We start from the raw sequence: 24,354 nt of genomic DNA, 5'->3' as shown, positions 1-24,354 counted from the left end.
ATAAATAATATTAATATTAATGACAAATGATAATGTCTTTATTTAAAAACATTATTATTTGTCATAAATATGACTTACTGAAAGCATGAGGTGTTTCCCTGATTCAACTTAAATGGTTTGGAAGAAATAGGAAGACATGTACAAGTTAACAAATAGGGTTTTTTACCCCCAAATGAGGTGAATATCAATCCAAATTTATTTTATATTTCTCTGCAGCTAAACTGACACAAATTCACTAGCCTAAATATGTGTAAAATGCTAACATGGTGAATATTTGTTAAAAAATATTTTTGTGACAGCCAGCTGAAGTCGTCCTAACAGTGTGACATGTCAGAACATGAAGAATTCATGAAATAGAATAGATGATACATATATTAATCTGGATTTCATGCGACATATACATTTAGTTCTACGCTGAGCTATTTCATAATACTGTATTTGAAGATAGATTTTAAATAAAAAGACATTCTGTTATGTACCACTAGAGGGAGCTCTTTTAGTAGCTTCATCAACAGTGTGTTTTCATTTGAATTCTGATAAAGTGTGTTTATTATGCAGAGCATATCATTTAGAAATTCTGTTCCTCGTGTAGAATATAGAATGTCACTGTATGGAATGATATTTCATCTCAACTTGGGGCTCAAAGAAACTTCCTCCTTAAAGATCTTTTGCTTGACTGCATTCACTGTTCCCAATTTCCAGTTATTTGAGAGCATGGTGTATCGATCTCTGACATATTTTTTATCATGAATCAATATTTAATTTGCACAGTAGGAAGCATTTCATGGTTTCATGGTGTGATTATGTTGGGTTCACTGGAAGCAGCTGTTTTGCGTCGTCCTTTAAATTAGATGAAAAGTTGTTTTACCAATTAGTCTCAAATGCAACATTTTCATGAATCCAATTGTTTGAATTATAACCATAGAATTGACAAATATCAAATATGTGTTTTTAACATATAAAATCACCCTGAAGTCATTTTTTGTTTTAAATGAAGAGGATATAAATTGCAGTGCGGCGCGCAGCAGTGAGGGAGTGAAGACAAGCCTCAGGTGTGACGATCACCTGTGAAATGAGCTGACACAAAACAGGCTGCTTCATTGTTCGCCCTCCTTTGGAGTAATAATGTCTTCAGTGCGAGTCGCGGTCCGAGTCCGTCCTCTGAACAAAAGGTCTGTAAAATGAAAGCTTTTATTCCTGTTAGCTTCCAGAGTGTGAAGCGCCACTGACATCCCACTTCCCACAGAGAAAAGAAGCTCTCATCTCAAAGGATAATTCAAATGAACGGGAACACGGTATCTATTCACAAGGTACAGGCTTTATATCACACTTTATTGTGCCACACTGCAGTCAGGAGACTTATTAGAGATGGCTGTGTGTTTGAAATTGTAGTCTTCACTTGCGGGAGGAAACGAGCAAAATGAAAAAGGAAAATCCTTCACATATGACTTCTCCTATGACTCGTCTGACAGACAAAGCCCCACGTTTGTGTCCCAGGAGAGGGTATCTGTTCTCTTTTCACTTTTCAACTATGTGTCATATTTGCATTCTTGTGTTTTGAATGGCTAATCAATGAAACCAATTTATTTTCGTTTTTTCTCCCTTTCTTTTGCTTTAGATTTTTCAAGATTTGGGCTGTGATGTCCTTAAAGCTGCGTTTGAAGGTTTTAACGCCTGTGTGTTTGCCTATGGACAAACGGGCTCAGGAAAAACCCACACCATGATGGGTCACGAGGTAAAACCTGCTCCTGTTTATTAAGCATTGTTGTGTAGTTAATGTCTTCAAGTTATTGCTCGGGCATAGCAAAAATAATCTACTTCAGTTTGCTTCTTAAATGCAACATTCACCCATCTTCCAAAATTTAGGGTTGCAGGGCAATCAAGCCAGTCACAGTTTAGTGGGAGTAGGCTACTACCCAATTCACCATCTTTGCCACCTTAAATATGCCATTTTCTGAAGAAAAACTCACAAATTGACAATAAATATAGCTAAAATTATATCTAAATGACTTCAATATTTTGAAAATGGAGGAAACTCTTATTTGGCGACATTGTTCTCCCATGAACCCCATTACTGGTGTATCATTTGCAATGATAGAATATTTGAATAAATTCTCAGGACTTCGTTTTCTTTAATGTGCCATTGTCTTTATCAGTGTTTTTTTCACTTCTGAGCACAGTTTTCTCAATTGCAGTGGAATAACTCATTTTGACCAGTACATGCTGTCCATTCAGCTTTTAGCTGAAGCATTTCAGAACAGTCTTTTCCCATCGTAGTCGGAGCATATGTCATTCCATGTTGTGAAGGTCAAACATCCACAATGCTTAACAATGAGCGAAACCCGTCTCTGAGCCAAGGGTAGAATTTGAGAAGCAGCTGTCCTCAACATTCATAGGTCATTTCCGATGTGCATGCCAGATGCGCCTCGCATATTAGTCCCACAATTGGCAGGGGCACACAGGGTGTCACAAAAATTCACAATTCTACCGAGCTTGCAATGCAGAATACTTCAGTAGTGCTAACAGAGCGTGAACACGGTGCAGACTTCTCACCACATTAGACACTGACTGATAGCGGCCTCATCAGAAGTGTTTGTTTCTCTCCACTAATCAGAAAATTTGATGAGTGCCGCCTCCCACAGTTTCTCCCTCCTCACCTTGCACAGCAATGGAAATTTCACATTACCGGTGAGCTCTCTGCTCGTCTACCAGGAGACCTGTGCAAGGTCATCAGCAGAGCTGCTGTCAACATCCCAGATAATTATATATGGCTCTTAATGCTTACTATCTGTTACTTTGTAATTAAAACAAGAGGGCATGCAGCTCAGACTGGAATTGCTTTTATGCCTCAGTGACTCTGCATCAGATGAGCTGCTCTTTGTGTTGTTCAGCAGTCTTTGCATGTGCTGAGTTGTATTTACAGCATAGCATGGACAACATCATTGCAAAAAAATGAAGAAAATTATTGGTAACTACAGTATGTTGGAAATGCAAATTGTTTTTTTTTCTCATGTGTCAGGAGGATAGAGGTTTGATCCCAAGGGTCTGTGAGGGCTTGTACAGGGAAATGGCTCAAAGAAGCAAGACTGACGTGTCGTTCCATACGGAGGTCAGGTAAGGGCCGATCATACCCAGCAATAAAACTGTGTGTGTGCTGTCATCAAGGTCCCACGTGACATATCGGTAGTCAAACATTTGTTTGACTTGGCATGTCTCCACAGATATCTTAATACAATCCCAGGCAGGATTTATTCGGCCTTAATCAAAGAGAAATTGGTTTACAGAGGTTATTCCACTTTTTTTTTTAAACATAAAGATAGATTTTGAGCCAGAATGCGTTTGATGGAGCAACATTTTCAAGAGACATGACATCGAGTGATGATTTTTTTTTTTTTTTTGCACAGCGAAGTGGGTTCAAACCGTAAACACATTTTTGACTTCTAAAGAGAAACGTTTTCACCAAATCAGACCTGTGCAGTGTAGCCACATGAGGCCCTGTGGCTGTCCTTCACTGTCCTGTGAGGGGTCAATAAGACTGTGAATTGAATAAAAGTTACTGTACGTGATGTGTCCACTGCTTTACTTTTTCTGGAAGTCTCGGCTTGGTTCACCAGTATAACACAAAAACAAAAGGCACAAACTTCACCTAAAACAATGCAGAAACAGTGTCTCATCAGTAGCGAACTGCTTTTTAATTAGATCTGTGTTCATTTTGAACAAAAAAGAATAGTTGTTACAGCTCGGCCCTTGACAGGAGTCCTAGTTTTTAATGCATCCCTCTTGGGGAAACTTGCATGCCCTCCCTCTTCCTTGAGACAAATTATCAAATATGCAGATGCAGAGTCTCTGCAGAAGAATAAACAGGTTGTTAAAACTCTCTATTTTTGAAGTTCAGAAAACTCTTATAATACAGGATCCTCCAAAGGCTGGCAGTTGTGTATAAAGCTGTGTTTGGACTGAAGTGTTTGGACTTCAAGTTGTCTCAGAAGTATCTGAAGACAATTTTCTGGGCTGTTGTTTACAGAAAGCATCCCTGAAAATGGTGCTCCACTAGATCACCAGGAGGTGGCGAGCATGGCTTGAATGTATAGAGGTGGAAATGGTCTGACCCATGAGATCCCTGACGACAATTTCATTAAAACTTTTGTTGAAGGCCGTTATTCCTTAATGACCGTAAAGTGAGCAACTGCTCTGATTCTAAAACCCGCCCATGTTGGTGTGACGCCCCTTAAAATGTTTGCTGATCAGAAATCAACGACATCAGCAGTACTGACCCAGTGAATGAATTCACATCGGATCATTATTCTACTGACATAAGGAAGGAATTAAGGAAGAATCAAAGCAAGCTTCTTCTTTTAAAGCTCTGCTAATTGATCATGTTATAAGATGTGTTCACCTGACGTCTTGACATCTTTAGCAATATCAAGTTGATATGGCAGGGTCATGCCACAGAGTAATTTACCCTTTTATAATGAAATTAACAAGAAATTGTATTATATAAGAACAACTAAAGGTGCTGTGATTATTCCAAAGTGGCACAGAAGAGTCTCTTTTCCATGTTTCTCCTTTTTTTTTCTTTTTGTTTATCTAGTGGTAGCTGAAAACTCCCAATTCAAATTAAAAGTGAAGCTCCTTACACAAAAAGACTTATTTTTTTTTTCTTAATTAGTGGTTGATTTCCCATTTGTTTCAAAGTGAGTTTTGCAGATTTGGACCACTGTAATTTTCAGAGCCAACGAACATTAAAAACTCACAATCTCAAAAGTGGTGCACAAAGCCCTCGATGATAATTTGTTGGTCTCTAAAAATGCTTCATGGAGTGGCCAGTAATCCGAGTCTGGTATCGATTTAGATATCTTGGTCAAACAAATCACAAAGAAGACTTTACAATGACTTTATTGCTGCGCTCAAATGCCATTCAGAGTCCCAAATGATGTGTCTTGTCATAATAACTGTTCCATGTCCCAGCTTGTCTTCTAAATGATGATGTTCGGGGATAAAATTGAGGCTTTCAAGCCTATCATGCCTCTGAAACTGTTATTTTACCATCTGGTTTCGTGTGCGCTGCAGGCACATTATCGTGGAAATGAATTGTATTTGACAGAAACATTACAGCTTCAGAATGACTTTACAAATATAATATTGCATTTTTTAAAGATATATGAAGTTATGTTTTTCATATTTAATTACAACTGAGAAAAATAGTTGTGATTCAGAGTACACAGTCACTTTGTCTGTTTTTTTTTTAATGATAGTTATGTTGAAGCTGTAAATGTTGCACTGCAGGTTGAGAAGCATGTGCAGAGGGGCTCTATATAATGGACCAATACTGTTGGCTTTTTCCAATCAGTTTTTACACTGTCTTGAGGCCATTTGTTTATTAACACATGTAAGCAGCTGTACTTCTCGTCATTTGGAAAATCGCACACTCAATATTGCAGCCTGAGCTCGGCACATGCCAGAAAACAACATGCACTGGATATGCTCCCTACCACTTTACTGCTGTCACGCTCTCAAAAAGCCTAATTGCACCATGCCTGACATTGTTTTTTTTGAATCAGCCACTCACTTCTTTTGCTTCTTGCACACCCGTAGGTTTGATTGAAGTGCTCTGCCAAAAACTACTTTGCATATGTTTGTTTATTCATTACCGATACAAGGCAGAACAATAATTTGGGCTTTGAACCCACTGTGCCGCTCTTCTCAGAGTAAATATTTCATTGCTTTGTCCATAATTTGTTCTGTGCTGTTCACTTGTCAACAATGAAACCTTCATTAGTTTGTCTTTATGGCCTCATGTGTTTTTGTTTTTTTTTTGTTTTTTTTCTTGGCACCAGCTATCTTGAGATCTACAACGAACGAGTGCAGGACCTTCTCAAGAAGAAAACACTCACTGAAGGAGGACTGTTGAAAGTCAGAGAGCACCCAAAGCATGGACCTTATGTCGAGAGTGAGACGTTTTTTTTTTTTTTTTTTTCCCTGAGCGCTTACAGAAATCTCCCAGGTCTCCCATTTTAATCCTTCACTCGTTTGCAGATCTATCCAAGCATTTGGTTCACAGCCACAGTGACATGGAGGAGCTGATCGTTCTGGGCAATGCCCACCGCACCACGGCCGCCACGGGCATGAATGACTCGAGTAGCCGCTCCCACGCCATCTTCACCATCATGTTCACGCAGGTAAACTGAAGTGCTCAAACGTCACCGCTGCTTGGAATAATGAAAAAAATACTCCTCTGGTAAAGGTTTCACATGTAATTATGTCAGTGCATCCATTTTTGTACTCGTAAGGTAAAATTCTAACATTGTCTTCATGTTTTAGGTATTTTCTCAAGCGTTTCTGGACTGAAACCTGTTATGCCCAAGTGTCTCTCTGTTTTTCTGTGCTACCTTGTTTGAACTCTGTGCCAAAAGGCATGGCTCGATGCAGAGCTGCCTCGAGAGACGCTCAGTAAGATCCACCTGGTCGACCTGGCAGGCAGTGAGAAAGCGGACGCCACGCGCACTACGGGCATCCGACTGAAGGAAGGAGCCAATATTAACAAATCCCTGGTCACCTTGGGCAGTGTGATTTCAGCTCTGGGTAAATCTGGTTGCAACAGCATGACTGACACACTGTGACAACACATCTTTATCTGCTATGGAGCTTGTGAAATCAATAATAGATGGTAAATAATGACAGATTTTTCTGGAAAGATTGGAATTTTGATTGAACCAGTGTTTAATTTCAAAGGATAATACAGTATGCATTTCAGTCACAGTAAAAGCACTTATAATTTTTCCATAGTTTTTTGCAAATTATTTTTTTTAATCCTAAAATGCTCCCTTTTTCTCACATTAGAGTGAAACATTTTTTTTTCTTTTTGACTGTCCAGATTCTGAGTTGGTAATTTCTTTCCATGTGCCCTTTCAGCTGACCTTGGTGTGGGAGAGCAGTCAACAAAGAAGCAGCAGCTTTTCATTCCCTACAGAAACTCTGTGCTGACGTGGCTCCTGAGAGACAGCCTCGGTGGGAACGCTGTGACTACCATGATAGCGAGTGTGTACTGCACTGCAAATATATTTTCGAATTGTCTATTCCAGCTCGTCGTTCCCCTTAAATGCCGGTTAAAAACATTCATTTTGGATTCATTCCTCTTGTGGTCTTACAACCATGAATTTACCCGCCAGCCATCTCTCCTGCTGATCTGAACTACATGGAGACCCTGAGCACCTTGCGCTATGCCAGCCGAGCGAAGAACATCGTGAACTCTCCCACGGTGAATGAAGGCGGCAGCGCCAAGGTGATCAGGGAGCTACAGGCAGAAGTCAAGAGACTCCAACAACTACTGGAAGAAAGAATCCAGGTCCCAGAAATGTTAAATTCTAATAGAAATCCATTACAATATGTGTGTTAATGAACTTTTATTCAGAGATTGTTAATGAGGGTGGATTGCATTTAATATTATTTCAGGTATTCCATGAAAAGTCCCCCCCGGTGAAGGTGAAGGAGTCGCTGCATCAAAATGAGTCAAAGGTGAGTCACCTTCTGCCAGGGGGGCGAAATGTTTTCATTATCTGTGCTAATGGTTTTCTGTGGATATCCCAAGGCTGTTGCACTGACTAAAGAGTGGACCGGCAAATGGGGAGAAACTCAGACTGTTCTGCAGTTATGGTGTTTAATATTATGCATTTGAATTTGAGCTTTTTTGCTGAGGATTTGTTTTTAACAATTGTATGAGTGGGAAAACACCAATACAGTTTTGTTTGATTGTGGACATGAGGTAAACTACTACGTTTGAATAAAATGATTACCTGCTCTGGCTTGTAAAGTAAGCCGGTGTACATATGGCTTGAATGCAGTTCACTATAAAATGAGACATTTATGTTCAGTTAAATTATGAGGAAAGTGTTGTTCAACAAAGTGTAAAAAATGATGTTGGAATTGTAGCATTTGAATCCTGGCACTTAGCGAAAGTGAAACAGACGGCCACTGAGCACACAGATTGTGGAGGTTGACTTAATTGATTTTACCGCTATCCATCAACAAAGCTGCGAGCTCCCAGAAGCACTCTGGGTGGATGACGGTGCCTGCAGTAAGTACACCGTGCCACCTGGTGTCACTGCAAGTCTTGTGAAAAGCCAATTTGGGGAGTGAAAATGCCAGTAGAATGAAACTGGCATTTAAATCTATTTTTTCATTTCAATTTATTTTTAAATTGCATTTAGATGGCATTAATCTTATGATAGTGAGGTTAGTGTATTGTGGTGTTTTGGGAAGGGCGGCTTCACAAAAAGAAAAGTCACAGAAAATACCCTTTAAAAAAAAAAAAAAAATCCACAGCTTGTTTGAGGCGCAGGCAGGATGTCGGCTTATTTGAATGATTCCAAAGTGCAACAGAAATTACACCGACGCTAGCCCACAATCCGGGCCTCTCAAGTTACACAAAAATGTCATTTGTTTGGGACTCATTGTATTCAGCCGAGTACCTTGTTACATTATGCATCGAGCTTCCCAGTCATGAGAATTACAGCCTCACTTCTTCTCTCCCTCATTACACATTCTGGTAGTTAAATCCTAATAAGAGCTTCTGCACAGGGTTAAACTATTGTAGTGGATCGATTAAAGATGTCTGCATGAATTTGTTTCTAAAGCCATGTTTTAGAAAATGCTTGCTAAGGGTTTTAAATACCATACACATGATGGACAGCCATACATGTGCGGGATAATTAACATTCTCTCCTGTGTGGTGCTTAGCAGGTGACATTTGCTGGCCTGACGGCCGTTTATTTGTCGACGTGTATTGGAACTCATTAGCCGGTGTCAGCTGCTCCTAATTAAGAGGTCTTGATTATTGACATATGGCACTTTTGTTTTTGGACTATCCAGCATATTAATTAACGTTAGTGTTGTAAATCTATTTACGTGTTCAAGCGGTGTTTACTTTTCGCTCAAAGACAATTGTCGCATTTTCTACGGGAAGAGCTGGAAAAATATGGCTTTTTTTTTTTTTTTTTTTTTTTTTTTAGAGCATCTGTTGGTATGCATGATGCAATGTGACACCTGGCGAAAAGGCCACTGTACCAGTGACCGGTTAGCCCACAGGTGTTGCTGAGCCTTGAAGCAATTGATGAATGACTTTATGGATTTGACATTTGTCTTCCTTTGCGTTTGCATTCTGCCCGGGTTGAAGAATGACTGTGAGGGATTCCTGTTAGCGATGCTACACACACACACACACACACACACACACATTACGGCACAGTCTTCACTCGGTTCAGGAGAAAGATCCACAGCCAGGCTCGGTTTTGAAGTTGGCTATTTTGAAATTCAGTTCAGGCACTCGATGAACAAAAGGCTAATCATAGAGATGGAATTCAAGTGTTTTTTTGTTTTTTTTTCTTCTTTTTAACGGATTTCTTTCAACATGCGTCATATGACAAGAATGCCTCTGATTTAACCTCCGTGTTGAAGTGCATGGCGTCATTTGCCCTCACCGGCACATGGCTTTTAAATTAGGAAGTGTCTCCTCCAACTCTCAAAGTCTCATATATTTAGTGTTTAATTTAGTTGATGCCGTTGCTGAAAGCTGGATGAAAATTTCTGCTTGGGCCTTTAGGAGACAAGTTGACCAAGAACGGTGTAAACAGAATTTCGAATTCTGTATTCAAAGCAGATTTAGAATGCAAAGTTATTCATCGTCAGCTTCCCAGATTGGTTACAGGGCATGCGGGGAAGAGAAAGTAATTAATATGAGATAGATTCCAGAGCAGCCTCTTACCAGACAGAGGTGACAACAGATTGAGAGAACAAAAAGGGAAAGAAGGGGTGAAATAAAATGACAAGCTCCAGCAGGGCATATCCTGTGTATATCCGTGTGTACACTTTAGTGAATAGGTCAGAAGAATGGAGCTGCCGTCCCCTCTCTCAAACCTCCTTTTCAGGTCTTTTTAACATGGTGTGAAGTCATTTCAGCAGGGTAAAATGAGCTGCAGTTTTCTTCTTTGTATTTCTCAAACACGCCACATTCAGCACAGCTTAAACTCCAAATGCTCCGAGCCTTGCTCTGTTTAATGTCAGTTTAACTCATAGTGTCAGCAGTTATAGATCACAGTCATTGCAGCATTTTATGACCTTTACTATTATCAGCAGCAGCCATTTTTTTCATGCAAATACTCTATGGTTCAAAAATTTAAACTTATTTTTATTCCTTGGATTTTGAAAAAAAAAAAAAGTGAAGATATTTGAAACTTGCAGGGCAGCAGATGCTGCTTTTCATGCTTACATGTGTTTTTCAGTATCATGGCTTGTCTTTTTTTTAAGCACATTTGACATGAAACACACTTTTTTTAAATCCCAGAAGTCCTATCAGTTTGAACCCTTTTCTACTTTTGAACAAGTGACACACGTTAACATGCTGCAGGCTCCGATGCACATCAAAGTAATTACCGGGTACAGAACGGTTCACGTTACAACCAGCACAAGACTCGTGTTTACGCTGTACTTTTACTTGTGGCACGCACGCAAATAACATAAAGGGAAGCATGAAATAAGAATGCCTGCTAGCACGGTGCCAAATCTCTGGTGTGAGTTAATGGTGGAATATGATCGTATCACTTCAAACAAGAGGCTTCATGCCAATTTGAAAACGAAGCATGCATTTCCTTTGTCTTTATCTGTTAGCTATTTTACCCTTCATAAATACAGCAAACCTAGCTGCAGCCCTTTGAGGGAAATTTACTTGTTAATGCAACACTGAAACGTCGGTGCAGATTTTTGCTTCTTCGCTGTTCGAACCCTCATCTGTGTACGAGTGTTCCCTGACAAATGTGGAAAGGCGATGTGTTGTGCGCCGTGTGATTTTGTATTTTGAAATGTATAACGTAAGCTGTGAGCCTGAACTGTCTAATTGCTGGAAAGAAAACCATTAAAATCCTCCTTCAATTCAAATTATGGCTTTTAGTGGAAGTGGATTTGGCCCAAACCTGGCTGCTGGTGTTGGCCACAGTTAATTGCAGTAAGTTCAGTGGCTGCCTCAGTCTAAAAGCAACTTCTATTTCTTTTTTTTTTTTTCCTTCTTCAGCGCACATGCAGAGTACTGAGCAAGTAGGTGTTGGGGACAAGCAACTTTTCGCTGTTCCGCGTGTGATTGTGGGGAGAAAATAAGAGGATCTCATCTGTTCCTGGTGTCTGAGGGAAGTGACACAGTGCATTAATCTGCCAGGCTGCTCCTCACCTCTAATGAAGTCTGTGAAAAATCCCTTTTAATTAAGTACAGGGGCTGTGGTCGATGCCTCTCCTTCTTCATTAGGAAAAAAAAAAAGGATTTCTCCCATCTCGGCTGCCAATGAGTGAGCGGGTGCTGGTGCTGGACACGTCCCTCACCTCATGCTCTGGTCTAGTCTGTGGAGCAGGGGGAGCTGGTTTCTGCAGAGTGTTTTCACTCAATCCTCCGTGTGGGAGATGTTCTGGTCTGCCTCTTGGGGAGGTACTTTTGATAATCCATTGCAACGTGAGGCACTGGTCTAACAGCGTAACGGAACAATCTGGACAGGGTCTTCCAAACGGGTTTACTGTGGTTTATTGAACAGCAACATCTCGTAGCCCATTAGGAACAAGATTACCAAGCCTTTAACACTGGCATTTGTTTTCTTACCAAGCTTAACTAATACCTTTTTAGTTAGGAAAATAAATATCAAGACATTTCATTCATAGTAAAATAAATGTCCACAAATACATGGCGTGTCACGGTGTGACTCATGCTGTAACATTTCCTCAGCAGCGATTGTTGATGGCTGTGAAGTGGTGTACGAAGCTGATCGGTCGTTTTGAGTCGTGCTTTCCTGTGCCTCAGAAATGGCTTTTGAGAGTTAAATCCCTTTTTTATCCTTAACACATCCCCTTAAAGAGGGGCCACATGTCATGGAAATGAACAGCGCCCGCACTCTGCTGCCCCGCTGAAGTTGGAAGTGACACCTCTCAGAAAATGTGACTGTGGGGGTGCACCTGTAAGCTAAAACTAACTCACCCCCCCATCTGCAGGTCTCACTCAAGCTCAAGGGCAGGAGAAGTCTATTGTGGTTGAATTCTTCGATTCTGCTTAAAATGAGAATAAACTGGACACTTTATTTGGAATTAGGTGTTTACTTGGTCATTTTAAAGTGAAATTGACTTTTTTTCCAGACTTAAGAGTCATGTAAACCTGTCCATACTCTAATCAGTGGATGTCCACAAGTCTCTCCAGGAGATGAAGGCATTCAAACATGATCACAAGTCTGTGATGACCTGTCCCTTCTGTGCAGAATAAGGGCCTGGCGTTCACATGCAGTTTGGGTGATCATATATGTGGCGAGCTGTAAAGACGAGTGTAACGGGCACTGAGTATTTTATACATATTTTTTTATTGCGATACAACGATGGAGACCCATTTCAGATTTGACCAAACCATTAAAAATGTCTGTTTCTGTCCGCTGGCGTCACCAGTAAATACAGGACCTCTCTGCAGCTTGACCTTCTGTGCTTTCTGCTTTCAGACACATTATAAATGATATGAAACCACTGATGTTTGCTGCGGTTATGTGAAGTTGACATACTTTACAATCCGGGTAGTGACTTCAGCAGCAACGCGCAGTGGCAGTGACTGTGTGCTCATAAAGGCAATAGTGCGTAGCCTACAACCCACCTGTGTACATGAGAATGAGTGGACGGTGGTATTGCGTCTGTTTCGCTAGCTGAACACAACGCGCAGTTTGAGTCTCACCACAATAATCTGAATGATTTATTGTGTGTCTTTTGCCGTTAGCCACTCGCCTGCTTCATGGCGACACATGGTTGGAACGCTGCTGCTCTGCCTGGCCTTCGGGCAAGGAAGAGCAGTCATAAAGAATTCAGTTTTCTGCTGGTTGCCATTAAATGTCTGTCAGCATTTTTATTTTATATTGTGTGCCGTTCCAGCTACAGGCAATGGAATGAGTTTTTTTTTTTTTTTTTTTTCTTGTGATATGCTCTCTGGTGCCCTGCAGGAGGATGCCGTGGCTCTGAGGACGGAGGGGAGTGGATTGATCATTGACTGCAAGTTACCTCACCTGATAAACCTTAATGAAGACTTGCTCAGCACCGGGATGATCCTCTATTATTTAAAAGTGAATAGATAATTTCAATATCATAAAAATGAGAAAAGTACCATTTTAATTGCCTGTTTTTTTTTTTTGGTAATGCAACCTTTTTAATCTTCTCTGTAGGAGGGCAGAACCTTGCTCGGTGGTAATGAGCCATCAAGTGGTCAAAATATCTGTAAGTCAAGTTTATCACATTATGGTCTCGCCACCGTCTTGCCAGCTGCAGAGGTAAATTATCATAATTGTTTGGCAGTGCTTCGTGGGCCCGGCCTCCTCGGTGAACACTGTGTGCTGGAGAGCCGTGCTGGGACCGTGACTTTGCTCCCTCAGGGCGGCGCCCTGTGTTTAGTCAACGGCTCCGTGGTCACAGACTCCTGCCAGCTGACTCAGGGTAAGCGTTCATACAAACTCACATTTGATCCTGATATTCTGGAAGGGGAAAAAAAAAAAAAAAAAGCTAGGCATGTGTGCAGTAATGAAGATTCCTCTCTCAGATTTACAATTATTGGGCTAGAGGGAGCGTATAACATTTTCATTCATTTTGAATGCAGTTATATGAGATCACTACATCACATCTGCAAATGAAATTCACTTTATGTCCCCGGCTTCCCCGAGGCACCGCGCTGGGGGCATGAGTGGACTGTGAACACTGCTCTCCACAGGGCAGATGCCATTTCTCTTACTAAACATTTTGAAGGGCGAGAGGCCCTGGACAAAGCCCCAGGCCCTCTATTTAATTGGCAGATGGAGTTGATAGGGCCGACAGGTTTGAAGTGGGCCAGGGCATTAACCTTTCAAAGGACAGAGGCAAAGCGAAGTGAAACTCTGGCCCCCTCGAGCAGGGGCTGTTTCCCAGAGTGAGAGCGCACGTGGCTTACTGGGTCCTGATCCACATTGCTTTGCTTTGGAGAGATAAAACTGGCACACAGACCCAGGCAGTACCGGGGCCCGGCTTCGCTAGTCTCCTTTATAACCTTTTCAATTTATCCAATATCCCCTTCAGAAACCGCTGCATCTGAAGCTATTTTCTTGAACAAATGATAGTAATTTTCAGACCAACAAGCTGCTGGAATCCATCACAGGCCGCTGTCTCAGGTGCTTTGTCACTCGTCAGAAGTCATTAGTTGTAGCAAGATTAGTATTTGCTGTACTGAACGTGGAGAAGGCGAATAGAAGAGAGATTGCAAGGAAATCTGTAGATATGACTGCGAGTCAGATATATAAACTGCAATCCCATCTCAGAGAGTGTTTTCGCGGAAACGTGAGAAGTCTTCTTAAGCTACACAACTATGGGAAATCATCTCTCTGGGGTTGGCCACCTTTAAGGGATTGTGTACCTCATGGAGATTCGTTCGCTTTACCTCAGCCAAGGAAATAATCTGAGAACTTTTGTTCCGTTTGTCAAGTTTCACCTGACTTCAGTGCACAGACAGGTCACTGCAATCCCCCAACGGCAGGAGGGTTCCCGTGGCAAGTCTACTCACCTTTTTTTTTTTTTTTATGTATTATAGATGCTTTTCCACACCTCCAAAGGTTTCCTGGCAGACGGCACCATTACTGTCACTTGCATTTGTGTTGAAATATGTCACATTTTACCTGTGCCAGTCTTTTCTCACAGAGTGATACATAATTCAGTGGTTGGTGTAGCATTTATACCAAATAGTAAAGTTCAAAATGGCAATAGAGTTTGTAATTTTCCACATTTTTCATGCTTCACCTTTTTTTTGGGTGCCCCCAGGTGCAATCATACAGCTGGGGCGAGGAACCAGACTCCGGTTTAACCATCCGGCTGAAGCTTCCCAGCTGAGAGAGAAAAACCAGGTATAGGCCAACACCGCTGAAAATCACAAATCATGTGTGTTCCTCTCCTATTTACAAGTTTGTAAAGCTTGAGTGTCTTTCCGGAAAGCGGCTTGCCCAGCTGCTTTTTCTTTTGGTAATTCTATGAAAGCAAGTCGGCATCGCGCACTTTGTTTCCATAACTACCGACTGCAGTGCCTGCTTCCTCCAGTAAACATTCCTCTTCTTAAAATCTGATTAGAACTTTCCATTTTAAAAGAAAAAGCTTCACAGCAATGCCGCTTTGTCATCATCAGAATAAAAATGAATACAGGATATTTAACTGCTTTTTTTTTTGTGCTAAGATTGTTTACTTGTGCTTGATTAATCACCACACACACACACACACACACACACACACATACATACATGGGGGTGGGGCCCGAAGCTGCAGACCTGAATATAATAAACAGTCAAAGGTAAATTATTACGTTGGGGGCTTTATTAACAAAAATTATTTGATCATTAGTTGTTATCGTGTCTATGAAGTCGTCAATCCACCGACTATAGTTCAAAAACTCAATCAGATTTGTCTGCGAAATGTTTTTTACTGTTTCAACATAAGATAAGAACAGTAAAGAGAGCAAGGTCATTTGTAAAACTAAATAAAACGAAGACAAAGTGGCATAGCTTTAAATCTGCGTGAAGAGTTTTGAAACAGCATCAACAGTGATGAGAGCATTTTGATTCCTGAGCCGTTGCACCTACATGACACTTGTTTTGCTTTACTGCCAATAGCTTTGTAGCAGCATGAAAAATCCTAATGGCCTCACTTAAAGGTGGTATGAAAAGCCAAATACACACAAATACCTGTAAATAATTGCGCCGCCGTGGCTATAGAAAAAGCTTCAAACACCCGGTGTTTTCCTGCTGTCTCATTCTTGGTGTGAATGCGAGATCTAAAGGCAGAGATGGTCAGATATAGCGTCCCCTGATTTTCATCTGTGGGAAATGTGTGGGAGGGGGTTTCTGAAGCTGTGTGAAGACAAACAAGACTTCACAGCCTGGCTTCTATTCGGCACATTTTGAATGTTTTTTTTTTTTTTTTTTTTTTTTAAGAAGAGAATAGTAACAGAATCCGCTGAGATAACTAGCTTCAGGAAATGAGAATGCCTGTTTGGAGACAAATGTCTGTGTAGTATAAGATGAAATTCATCGGAGAAAAATGTCTGAGTTAGTCAAACGCATCGTGCACTTGCATCTTTAAGCACCATTTAACATTTAAAGACTTCATGTTGTAATTTCACACAGTTTTTATGGACACAACTGTACTTCTGGTTTTGACATCTTTCTGCTTCTGCATTATTGAAGACTGCATACAGGCGTGCTATTACAGCCAAGTGAGGCTCAGGCTTCTCAGTCCCACTGTGGTTCCAAGGAGAGTGTCTGGCATTCATTTTTAACATCAATTCTAAATGGGATGGTCTCAAGGGAGCCACACTAGAATAGTGTGAAGATGTGCCGGCACACCCAGAATAAGTCTGTATCTGCTGAGTGAAAGTGATTTTTAAAGTGCTCTGTCTGAATATTGACAAATTATGTGACATCCTCTCCTACATTTTGACTACATGAAAATATAGCATCTTCTCTTGTTCATGTGGTGTTGGAACTAAAAATAAACACTGAAATCTAAATGCACCTGTGGGAATAAGACGGTGTGCGTCATGACAGCCAGTCATGCATTAGCAGTAGGGGATTGATTCATGTTTTTGTTCCCAGCCTTTGTTTAAGATGTTCAATCCCTCGTATTGTGAACTGTCAATAATGACGTACAGAAATACTGTAACTGAACAACTGCATCGGCAAAAATTTGGCATAAACAGCTGCCACTCATTCCTCACGCTGACACATTTTCATCTGACAACGCTGTCTCGTTCTGTTGTCTGCAGAGCGGCTTGCTTTCTGCCACCACTCGGTCTCGGGCTGACTTATCCACACCTACTGAGAATCAGTCCAGGGTGGAGCTGCAGAATGGACGGTAAGACTTAATGCAGACGTGTGTAATAGCTCTCCGAGGCAGGGTGGGCAGGGTCACGGAGTACAATCTCCACAACGTGCCTGCTTATTGAGCAGCATTCATCAGGCAAGTGCACCAAATCAAAGCGATAAATCATGGCAGCGTTCTGTAGATGTGGGAACATGCAAAAAGCCGTCATGTGGTGCTGTATATGCCAAGTCAGTGGAAATCACAGTGGGTAAAGTCATTTCCAAACAAGGGCATGTCCCAAAACGGTACCTGGTTCAGGAGTTAGTGAAGCACGCTGTAGTCTATTTACCAGATCATCACAGAGCACTTCAAGTTCAGCTTCTCAGAAGACTCCATAGTTAAGAAGTGAAATAAATGATGCATATCTTATACTTTTGTTTTAGTAGATTTGCAGCAGATTTTTTTCACATCCTCATTTTGCATTCTAGTCTGTATTTGCGAAATGTCATCAGTCATGGCCCAAGTGCTTTCCTAATTTGAAGTCCGTTTTTAGCCAACATCAGTCCAAATGCCCGCAGGGCCTCTTTCTCCCCTCATTTTATCGAGGATTTTTTGGCAGCTGATTTGTGTGAACTCGTGGCCCAGTGTGTGTTCTGCTGTAACCAGCCGAGACGGTGGATCGTGTCAAACTTGATTGTAATTTATATTGTAAAACTAAATGAACTTTTGGCACATTTCCACGCAAGAAATTCTCAATTGAGTTATTATTAAAAGTCCTGTACAAAATGATTATCATTTTAGATGCGATGACATGATTTCAAGCAGAATAGATGGAAGTTTAAAAATGAACTTTAAAAACAAAAAATATGTTTGAGATGAAGTCTATTTTGCAGATGAAGTTGAGTCATGTTTTGTACAGGATTAGTGAAATGCCTGTTAGTAGAGGCAGCACCTCATGTTTAATATCTTTTATATTAACTCTACCTCTGGCCTTCATCGATGGAATGGATTTGAAATCTAATGAATTTGACTAAGTGTCTTCAGTGATTATATGCACATTCATAATCAAAGAGCTAGCTGCATACAAATCTACCTGTAGTCATTATTAGAATTCTTTTTCTTATGTGTCTGTGGAATATAAATACCTTTTCAGTGATCACAAAGACACAAGGGCTTTAACAAACATTGGCAGTAAAGCATTTTCAGTGCTGCTTTGTAGTCCACACAGATTCACTTTTTATCAAGAGCACTAGTCTTCTCTGCTTTTATACCACACTAAACCTGGAGAGACGTTATGGTAATGTGACATCTTTATGACCCACCGCTGCTTTGGAATTGTGTGACAGTTCATTGATCTGTCAGTGTCTCAGTGTTCATTGAATTAGTGTCCAAAATCCAATTCACTCCCGTGATTCACCGCCTACTGAAGTAGTGAGCAATTTGAGACACACCTCCTGGCCTCTCGTGATTTACCAGCTCTGATGTTTTACAGCATGTTGAACTGTCTGACATGTAATTTCCCTCACTCTGCCGCATCCCCAAAAAGCTGCACTTCTGCCGAGGTGATTGATGTTGCTTTCGCTCCGACGCCTGAAACCTTTTTCTCGATGCACACTTCACGATTACAAACTTTAATTTAGTCATGAGAGAGTTACTATGCATGTAAAGACACATGGAAAGGTGAGACGATATCGTGGACGTTGTTGGTTTTGTGTAGCGATGCACCAATGCCTGGCTGCAGAGGATGGCTGTAGTTTACGGTTAGTGGTGACTGTAGTCGCACGATGGACTGATGCATGTCTTTTAGTCTGGATAAACAAAACAGAAACAGTAAATCCGCCAGTATACCACACTGTGAAAAACATTTTAATTCCTCTGCTGCTGTCAGTTTTACACAGCGAGCATCACAAAGTATTCATCGATTTTAATTTGCCTCCCCTCACCTGGCACGCTGAAGCCTCGTCTCTTCGAGCGCCGAAGATATTCAGCGGCAAAAGATCTTTTTCATCACCTACTCAGAAATGCATTCTGTTCTTGCTGCTCGTATTGCATTAGCTCCCTCACAGCAAGGGCACAATCGATCCTACTTTTCTAATTATCTTGGAAATAACCCTCAGCGGTAAATAATAGCGAATTATTTGAATTCAAAAGCTGGCAGTGAATATCGGTTCGGCTCTGGGAGTGACACCCAGATATCAATGAACTGACCTGCAGCTGCTTGAGGAAGTGCTCCATCACTACAAAATCACGCAGCCCATTATTGGCAATATGAGTTAGATCAGTGACTTTTCTGAAAGTTAACAAGCAGGAGAGGAAAAGGGTAAAAGCTTGAACAAAAAGTCTGACCTGTTCTCAGGGTATGAGATACTTAACGGTTCTTTATTTACTCATATTTGTGATTCAGCTCAGATGCGGGATACATCTTTATCATCTGAATACAGATTTCCTCACAACCTTGCTTCTTACCAAGACATGTAATAATCTGCAAGGGTAAGAGGGATGCAACATGCCCCCGAGATCTAATATTAACATTGCATTAGGAATTCAAACGGTCCTGTAAGCGAAGCGTTTATTCATGTCATTTCCCTGCGAGCTCCTCCTGCATTTTTCACACCTTTTTGAGGGAACCTTGAAAATGACACTATTTTATAGCCGGAAAAGATGTTCCTGGACTGTAAACCGGGCTCGCTTTGACTGCTGAAAGAGACATAAAGATTAAAATTGATTGACTTTCAGCAGAAGCGAATATAAATAAGCACAAAGTCTTATGCCTTTCTTTTCCCCTAAAATCTTATGGTAGACACTCGGTAGACAAGTCCAAGGTTTGTTTGTCCATTATTTGGTCTTATGCTTTTATATTCTCTCTCAGTTCAGCAGTCTAGGAAACACACTTTTTAACTTTTTGTGAAAGGTGACCTGGGTCCTTCCTGACAGTCCATTTATTAAAGGAAAATCAGCGAGACGCCGCTGAAGCCGGTTTGAAAAGCAGCCAGAGAGTAGACACTCCGAGACCAGTGATGGAGCAGGCCAACTGGTGTTTGACCGCCGCAACTTTTAATGGCCGCCCGTGCTCTGAAAGCCCTTTGTTTGACAACCCTCTGAACATCTTCCAGCTCTGGCTGAAAGGCCAAGTGGTAACTTTACACTTTGCCCCCTGTGATCATTGACAAGCTGCTATTAGGGGCTACCGGGCCACTTAATGCTTTTTGCCACCAGCTTTAGTGCGACTGGAACAAGCTTGCACACACCCCCAATGAGACTCTGAACACTTTAAGGTTTACTTTTCTTTCAACATTCCAGGGGCCTCCTTACAATATCTGGTTTTGAATTTAGTAAAACATCCGAAGAATGAAGTGAAAATACAGTACGGGAATGTGCTAAGGTGGTGCCTATGAAAAGAAGAGGCACTTATTTGATGTTTTTTGACACATTTCTTGACTTTGTGTGCGGTTTTGTCTGTATAACGTAATGACTAGGAGGTTTGAAGAGGAGCTCAGTCAGCGGGAGGTGGGATGGAAGCACACTCCGGAACGCTTGAACAGATGCAACGGGGACATCAAAAGACCTCCAAAGGAAAGCAGTGGGGTTTCACATCAACAGGCAGAAGAAGAGGAGATTGAGAGGGCAGAAAGGTAAGCTAGTAGGAGGTGAACTATGTTCTCTGCGGTGTTAATGGATCCATTGTTTAGTACTGTACCAGTTTTATACCTTTACTCCACAACTAGAACACTGAACTTCTGCGTGAAGCTGTGCAACTGAGGAAAATATCTCACATCGGCGTTCCTCCATTTTTCATGTGAGCAAACATCAGAGTGCCGGACATCCTTTGTGTTGATCCTCAGGATCTGCGAAAACCTCTTAGTCGTCCCTGTGACCTGCGCCGTGCACCTCTTGTTGATATTGTCAGTGCTTTAGTACTCCGACTTGCCCCCTCCCGTTGTCAAAACGGCTCTACACGGAAAGCTCGGCTAAATCTCTTGTTTACTGTCAGAAATCATCCCGGGCTGTATATTTGGTTTCTGCTCCCCCCTCTCGAGTGTTCAGTATTGTATGTAAATCCTCGAATCAACATGCGCAGATTCTATTTAATTTCACAGCTAGTAGACTGGCTCTAATCTCATCCAGCCATTTGGGCTGTTTGCTTTTCAAATCTAATGGATGGTTTTTGTGAGGAGGCGGGTTGGGGGTTACGGCAGTCTCGTCTTTGCCTCCGAACTGTTTGATGTCTCCAGTGTCACATCACAGCAAATAATTAAATCTGCTGTTGGGAAAACAGCAAAGCCTGGCCACATGTATATAACCAGCACTATATGAGCTCACGGCTCCTCTTATCAAAATGCAATTTGGTTTTTCTGATGGAATGCAAAACTTATTGTATTTGTCTTTTTCACAGCAGCCTTTTCACCCAGATGAATATGTTGGCTGCAGACGCAGCTGAGGCCGAGGAGCCACACATCAGTTTCACCTCCACCACAACGCAGGAGTTCACGACCACAGTATGTTTTCATTTATTTCTGAAGTCTTAACAAATCACAGCCTTGATAGAGATTGAATAAATTAAGGTTCTGCGAGTCAGTGGGATTTCAGCGTGGAATAATATTCTACTCCACTGACTTTGATGGAAGATAAAATATCATTAATACTAATAGTGAAACTGTTCAGGGTTTTTTTTTTTTTCCAACTTGCAACTCATATTTGATTTCTCTTTGAAAACATTGCCAGTGTGAATAATTCGCTCATCTCTAGCCAGGACCAAAAGTTTTTTTGCCATGAGATGCTTTATTTATTTGCTTGTGTGTGTTTTAAACTCCATCACACTTTGGTGTGGTAGTTGGAAATAACGTGAAAGTTTTTAGGAACATGTAAGAAATGTTTGTTTTATAAAAGTCAAGATATTTATTTATTTTATGCGTGCCATTTTGTGTTCAAATTCTTATCTATGATTTGATAAAGAGCATCGTCTTACATTTTAATTTTCAAGAGATAGATATTTTTTTTATGTCTCTAAGTTATATTTCTGCTTGTTTCTCCTCATGTCCACCCACACGCTGTAAACTAGGCCATACCCGGAAGACATCCTGTCCCTCACACCGGTGTTGAGGTGGATGGAGACAGTCTGCAGGGTGGAGTAAACACCAGGGATGGCCAGGAGCAGGAGAGAGACTCGTGTCATAAATCAGGGCCACGGCTGCAGACACAAGCTCAGACAGAGGCTGGTTTTGCAAGTTATAAGGGAGAGGAGTTTGGGTCAGGGGATGCCAGCCTCCAGCAGACAAGTGTCCTGGGCCTGGGTGATGGATGTGGCGTGGAGTCAGGGGGGAATGCTAATGAGATCCACGCTATCGTGACTGGCTGCTACAAGGAGAGACCTGACTCTGGTGGGAGCTCATTAGGCAGCATGTCCCACCTGCAGAGTGGTGGAAGCACGAGATCCACATCGGTCCTCCCACGAACTCTGCTCGACAGAAACCCTCTCAGCAGACAGGCGGTGTGCTCTACACCCAAAGAAACCACCTTCAAGGACCGGTTCAGCTGTGGAGAGATGGATAAATCTGGAGAGCTGGGGATCCCAGGAGTGGATGGAACACAAACCGCAGCAGCCACAGTTAAAAACTCAAGACTGGGCTCTTTATTCAGCAGAGTTTCTTTGGTTGTCCAAGATGCAGGACGTTTCATTTGGAGCGCTCCCACTGCGCTACAGCAAATCACAGAAGTCGGCTTGCGACCCACTGGGTCCCGCTGGTCCAGCCAGGTTATCTCTCTGGTCTTGAAAAGCAATGCTCTGCCTGTAGTGATGATCGGCCAGGTCTTCTCTGTGGTTGGAGGGAGCTTTGTCTTCTCTTTGCTGAGAGATAATCACATTTTCTCCATGGTGAAAGACCTACCGCTCATACAGCACATCCAGATGAACATAACTCAACACCTCCAGCCCAAGGAGGCAGCACACATGATTCAGAGCTGCATTAAATCTGAGAAAGCACAACTTCCAGCCGTGACACCAAGAAAAGCCTTGAGCAGGGTAGAAGAATTGCCTAGTGATGTGCAGCCAACCCCAAAGGATATCTGGGAAATGAATGGCAGCCCCGGTGATCTGCAGTGCCCAGGAGAACCGGACACAGATGATGTTCATTTAAAGCAGCAGGAAAGAAATATGACAGAGCTGCTGCCAATGAAACACATTGAGTCCACCCATGCAACTGAAAACACAGAGCAGGCTTTAGAGCAGGCTTCAGAGGACTCGACTCCTGTTGAAGTCAGTATTCAAACGCTGATTGAGTTTCCTGATCTGCTTTCAAACCTCCAAACTCTGTCACTGCCAGACATGACAGACGCTTTGACGTCCGTCATCTCGGCCGCGGTGCTGAACTCTCAGAAGATCGTCGGTCTCCACTGGTTAAATGCGGCCAAACGCAGCCAGCCCGAGCCCCGGCCCGCCCTCCTGATTCTGACGGAAGCTGGACTTTACACTCTCACCGCCGACTCCGGACGCTTGGTGGTGTTCCATCGCCTCCCTCTGCTGCGCCTGAAGGAGATCCGTATCGGCTTAGCCGGACAGAGCGTCCGTTTGATGGGAACTACAGAGGAGAGTATCCTGGGCGTGTACACGTACAGCCAGAGCTGTACCAAAGAGCTGTGCAGGGCAATACTGGAGGTCAGCCGCCCCGGGAACAGCAGGGTCTCTCAGTCCCCGCTGCTCAGTGGAAACCTGATGAAAATGTCTTTAGATTGGCAGATTAGTGTACCTGACCTGCTGCTGGACGCTGGTTTGAGGGTTTGCTGTCAGTTTCAGAAGAGTCTTGCTGATCTGGTTTATCTTCTTCACTGCAACATGGATAAGACAGCAGTTCGTCTCGGAGGAGTGCAGCTTTTACTCTACACAAGCGTGGCGGCGTGCGTCAACTCCGGCGCCCAGAGTGAACGTCTGGCACAGTTTTTACTCACGGACACACACTTTGGTCTGGTGAGAGAAGACGCTGTCGTGGAGTCCGCCACCGTCGAGCCCAGCCGTCCCCGATTCCACGACTTGACTCTCCGTCGGTGCTCGGATTTGCGCTGCATCCTCGTGCACGATGAGGACGAGAGAGGATGTGTCAGACTGGATCTTATCCTCACAAACGCGAGGGGCAGGGGTCACCCTGAAAGTGTGCCTAAAGCAGCTAGCCCGTCTGCACGTGTCTCAGATTCATCTTCCCTTGCAGAAGTGTGGAAATTAACTTTCCGCTGCTCCGCCGAGGCCGCCTGCCTGATTAATCACTTGTCAAACGTCTGATCAAGGACCGAGCGGCCGGTAATGAACAGCCCAGCTTGAAAACTCTCACTCACAGGGGGCAATGGCAAAAGTGCAAGCCAACCAGACGGTGCAAAGAGCAACTTCACTGTTAAATGACTAGAAAAATGTCTTATTTAGAAGTTCCATTGTTTTTTTCTTTTTTAAAATTAGTTTTGTTATATATTGCATGACAAGTTAATATTTGAATCACTTAAATGTAT

The 24,354-nt window shown here is 42.2% G+C and overlaps 1 protein-coding gene across 1 annotated transcript; it reads left to right on the top strand.

Moving 5' to 3' along the window:
- The first annotated feature begins 1,116 nt into the window (after positions 1-1,116).
- Positions 1,117-24,214, top strand: kif16bb (kinesin family member 16Bb). The gene is made up of 17 exons (XM_030106561.1): positions 1,117-1,172; positions 1,247-1,310; positions 1,393-1,503; positions 1,619-1,735; positions 3,020-3,114; positions 5,838-5,950; positions 6,037-6,179; positions 6,414-6,582; positions 6,913-7,038; positions 7,170-7,345; positions 7,453-7,515; positions 13,428-13,488; positions 14,836-14,918; positions 16,826-16,914; positions 20,340-20,495; positions 21,257-21,359; positions 21,923-24,214. Exons 1-17 carry the CDS (start codon positions 1,126-1,128, stop codon positions 24,131-24,133), a joined length of 3,927 nt encoding a protein of 1,308 aa, XP_029962421.1. The 5' UTR covers positions 1,117-1,125; the 3' UTR covers positions 24,134-24,214.
- The last annotated feature ends 140 nt before the right edge of the window (positions 24,215-24,354 follow it).

The sequence above is a fragment of the Salarias fasciatus genome, chromosome 13 (assembly GCF_902148845.1).
Source record: "Salarias fasciatus chromosome 13, fSalaFa1.1, whole genome shotgun sequence".
NCBI lineage: Eukaryota > Metazoa > Chordata > Actinopteri > Blenniiformes > Blenniidae > Salarias > Salarias fasciatus.
The sequence above is the reverse complement of the archived record's forward strand: the minus strand, read 5'-3'. Positions and strand labels throughout refer to the sequence as shown.

What these genes read in the sequence shown, in the direction of transcription:
- kif16bb (XM_030106561.1), top strand. Translation starts at nt 1,126, where the DNA reads ATGTCTTCAGTGCGAGTCGCGGTCCGAGTCCGTCCTCTGAACAAAAG. An exon ending in TACTGGAAGAAAGAATCCAG is followed by an intron (nt 7,346 to 7,452) that starts GTCCCAGAAATG and finishes ATATTATTTCAG; the next exon opens with GTATTCCATGAAAAGTCCCC. An exon ending in TGCATCAAAATGAGTCAAAG is followed by an intron (nt 7,516 to 13,427) that starts GTGAGTCACCTT and finishes TTGCTCCCTCAG; the next exon opens with GGCGGCGCCCTGTGTTTAGT.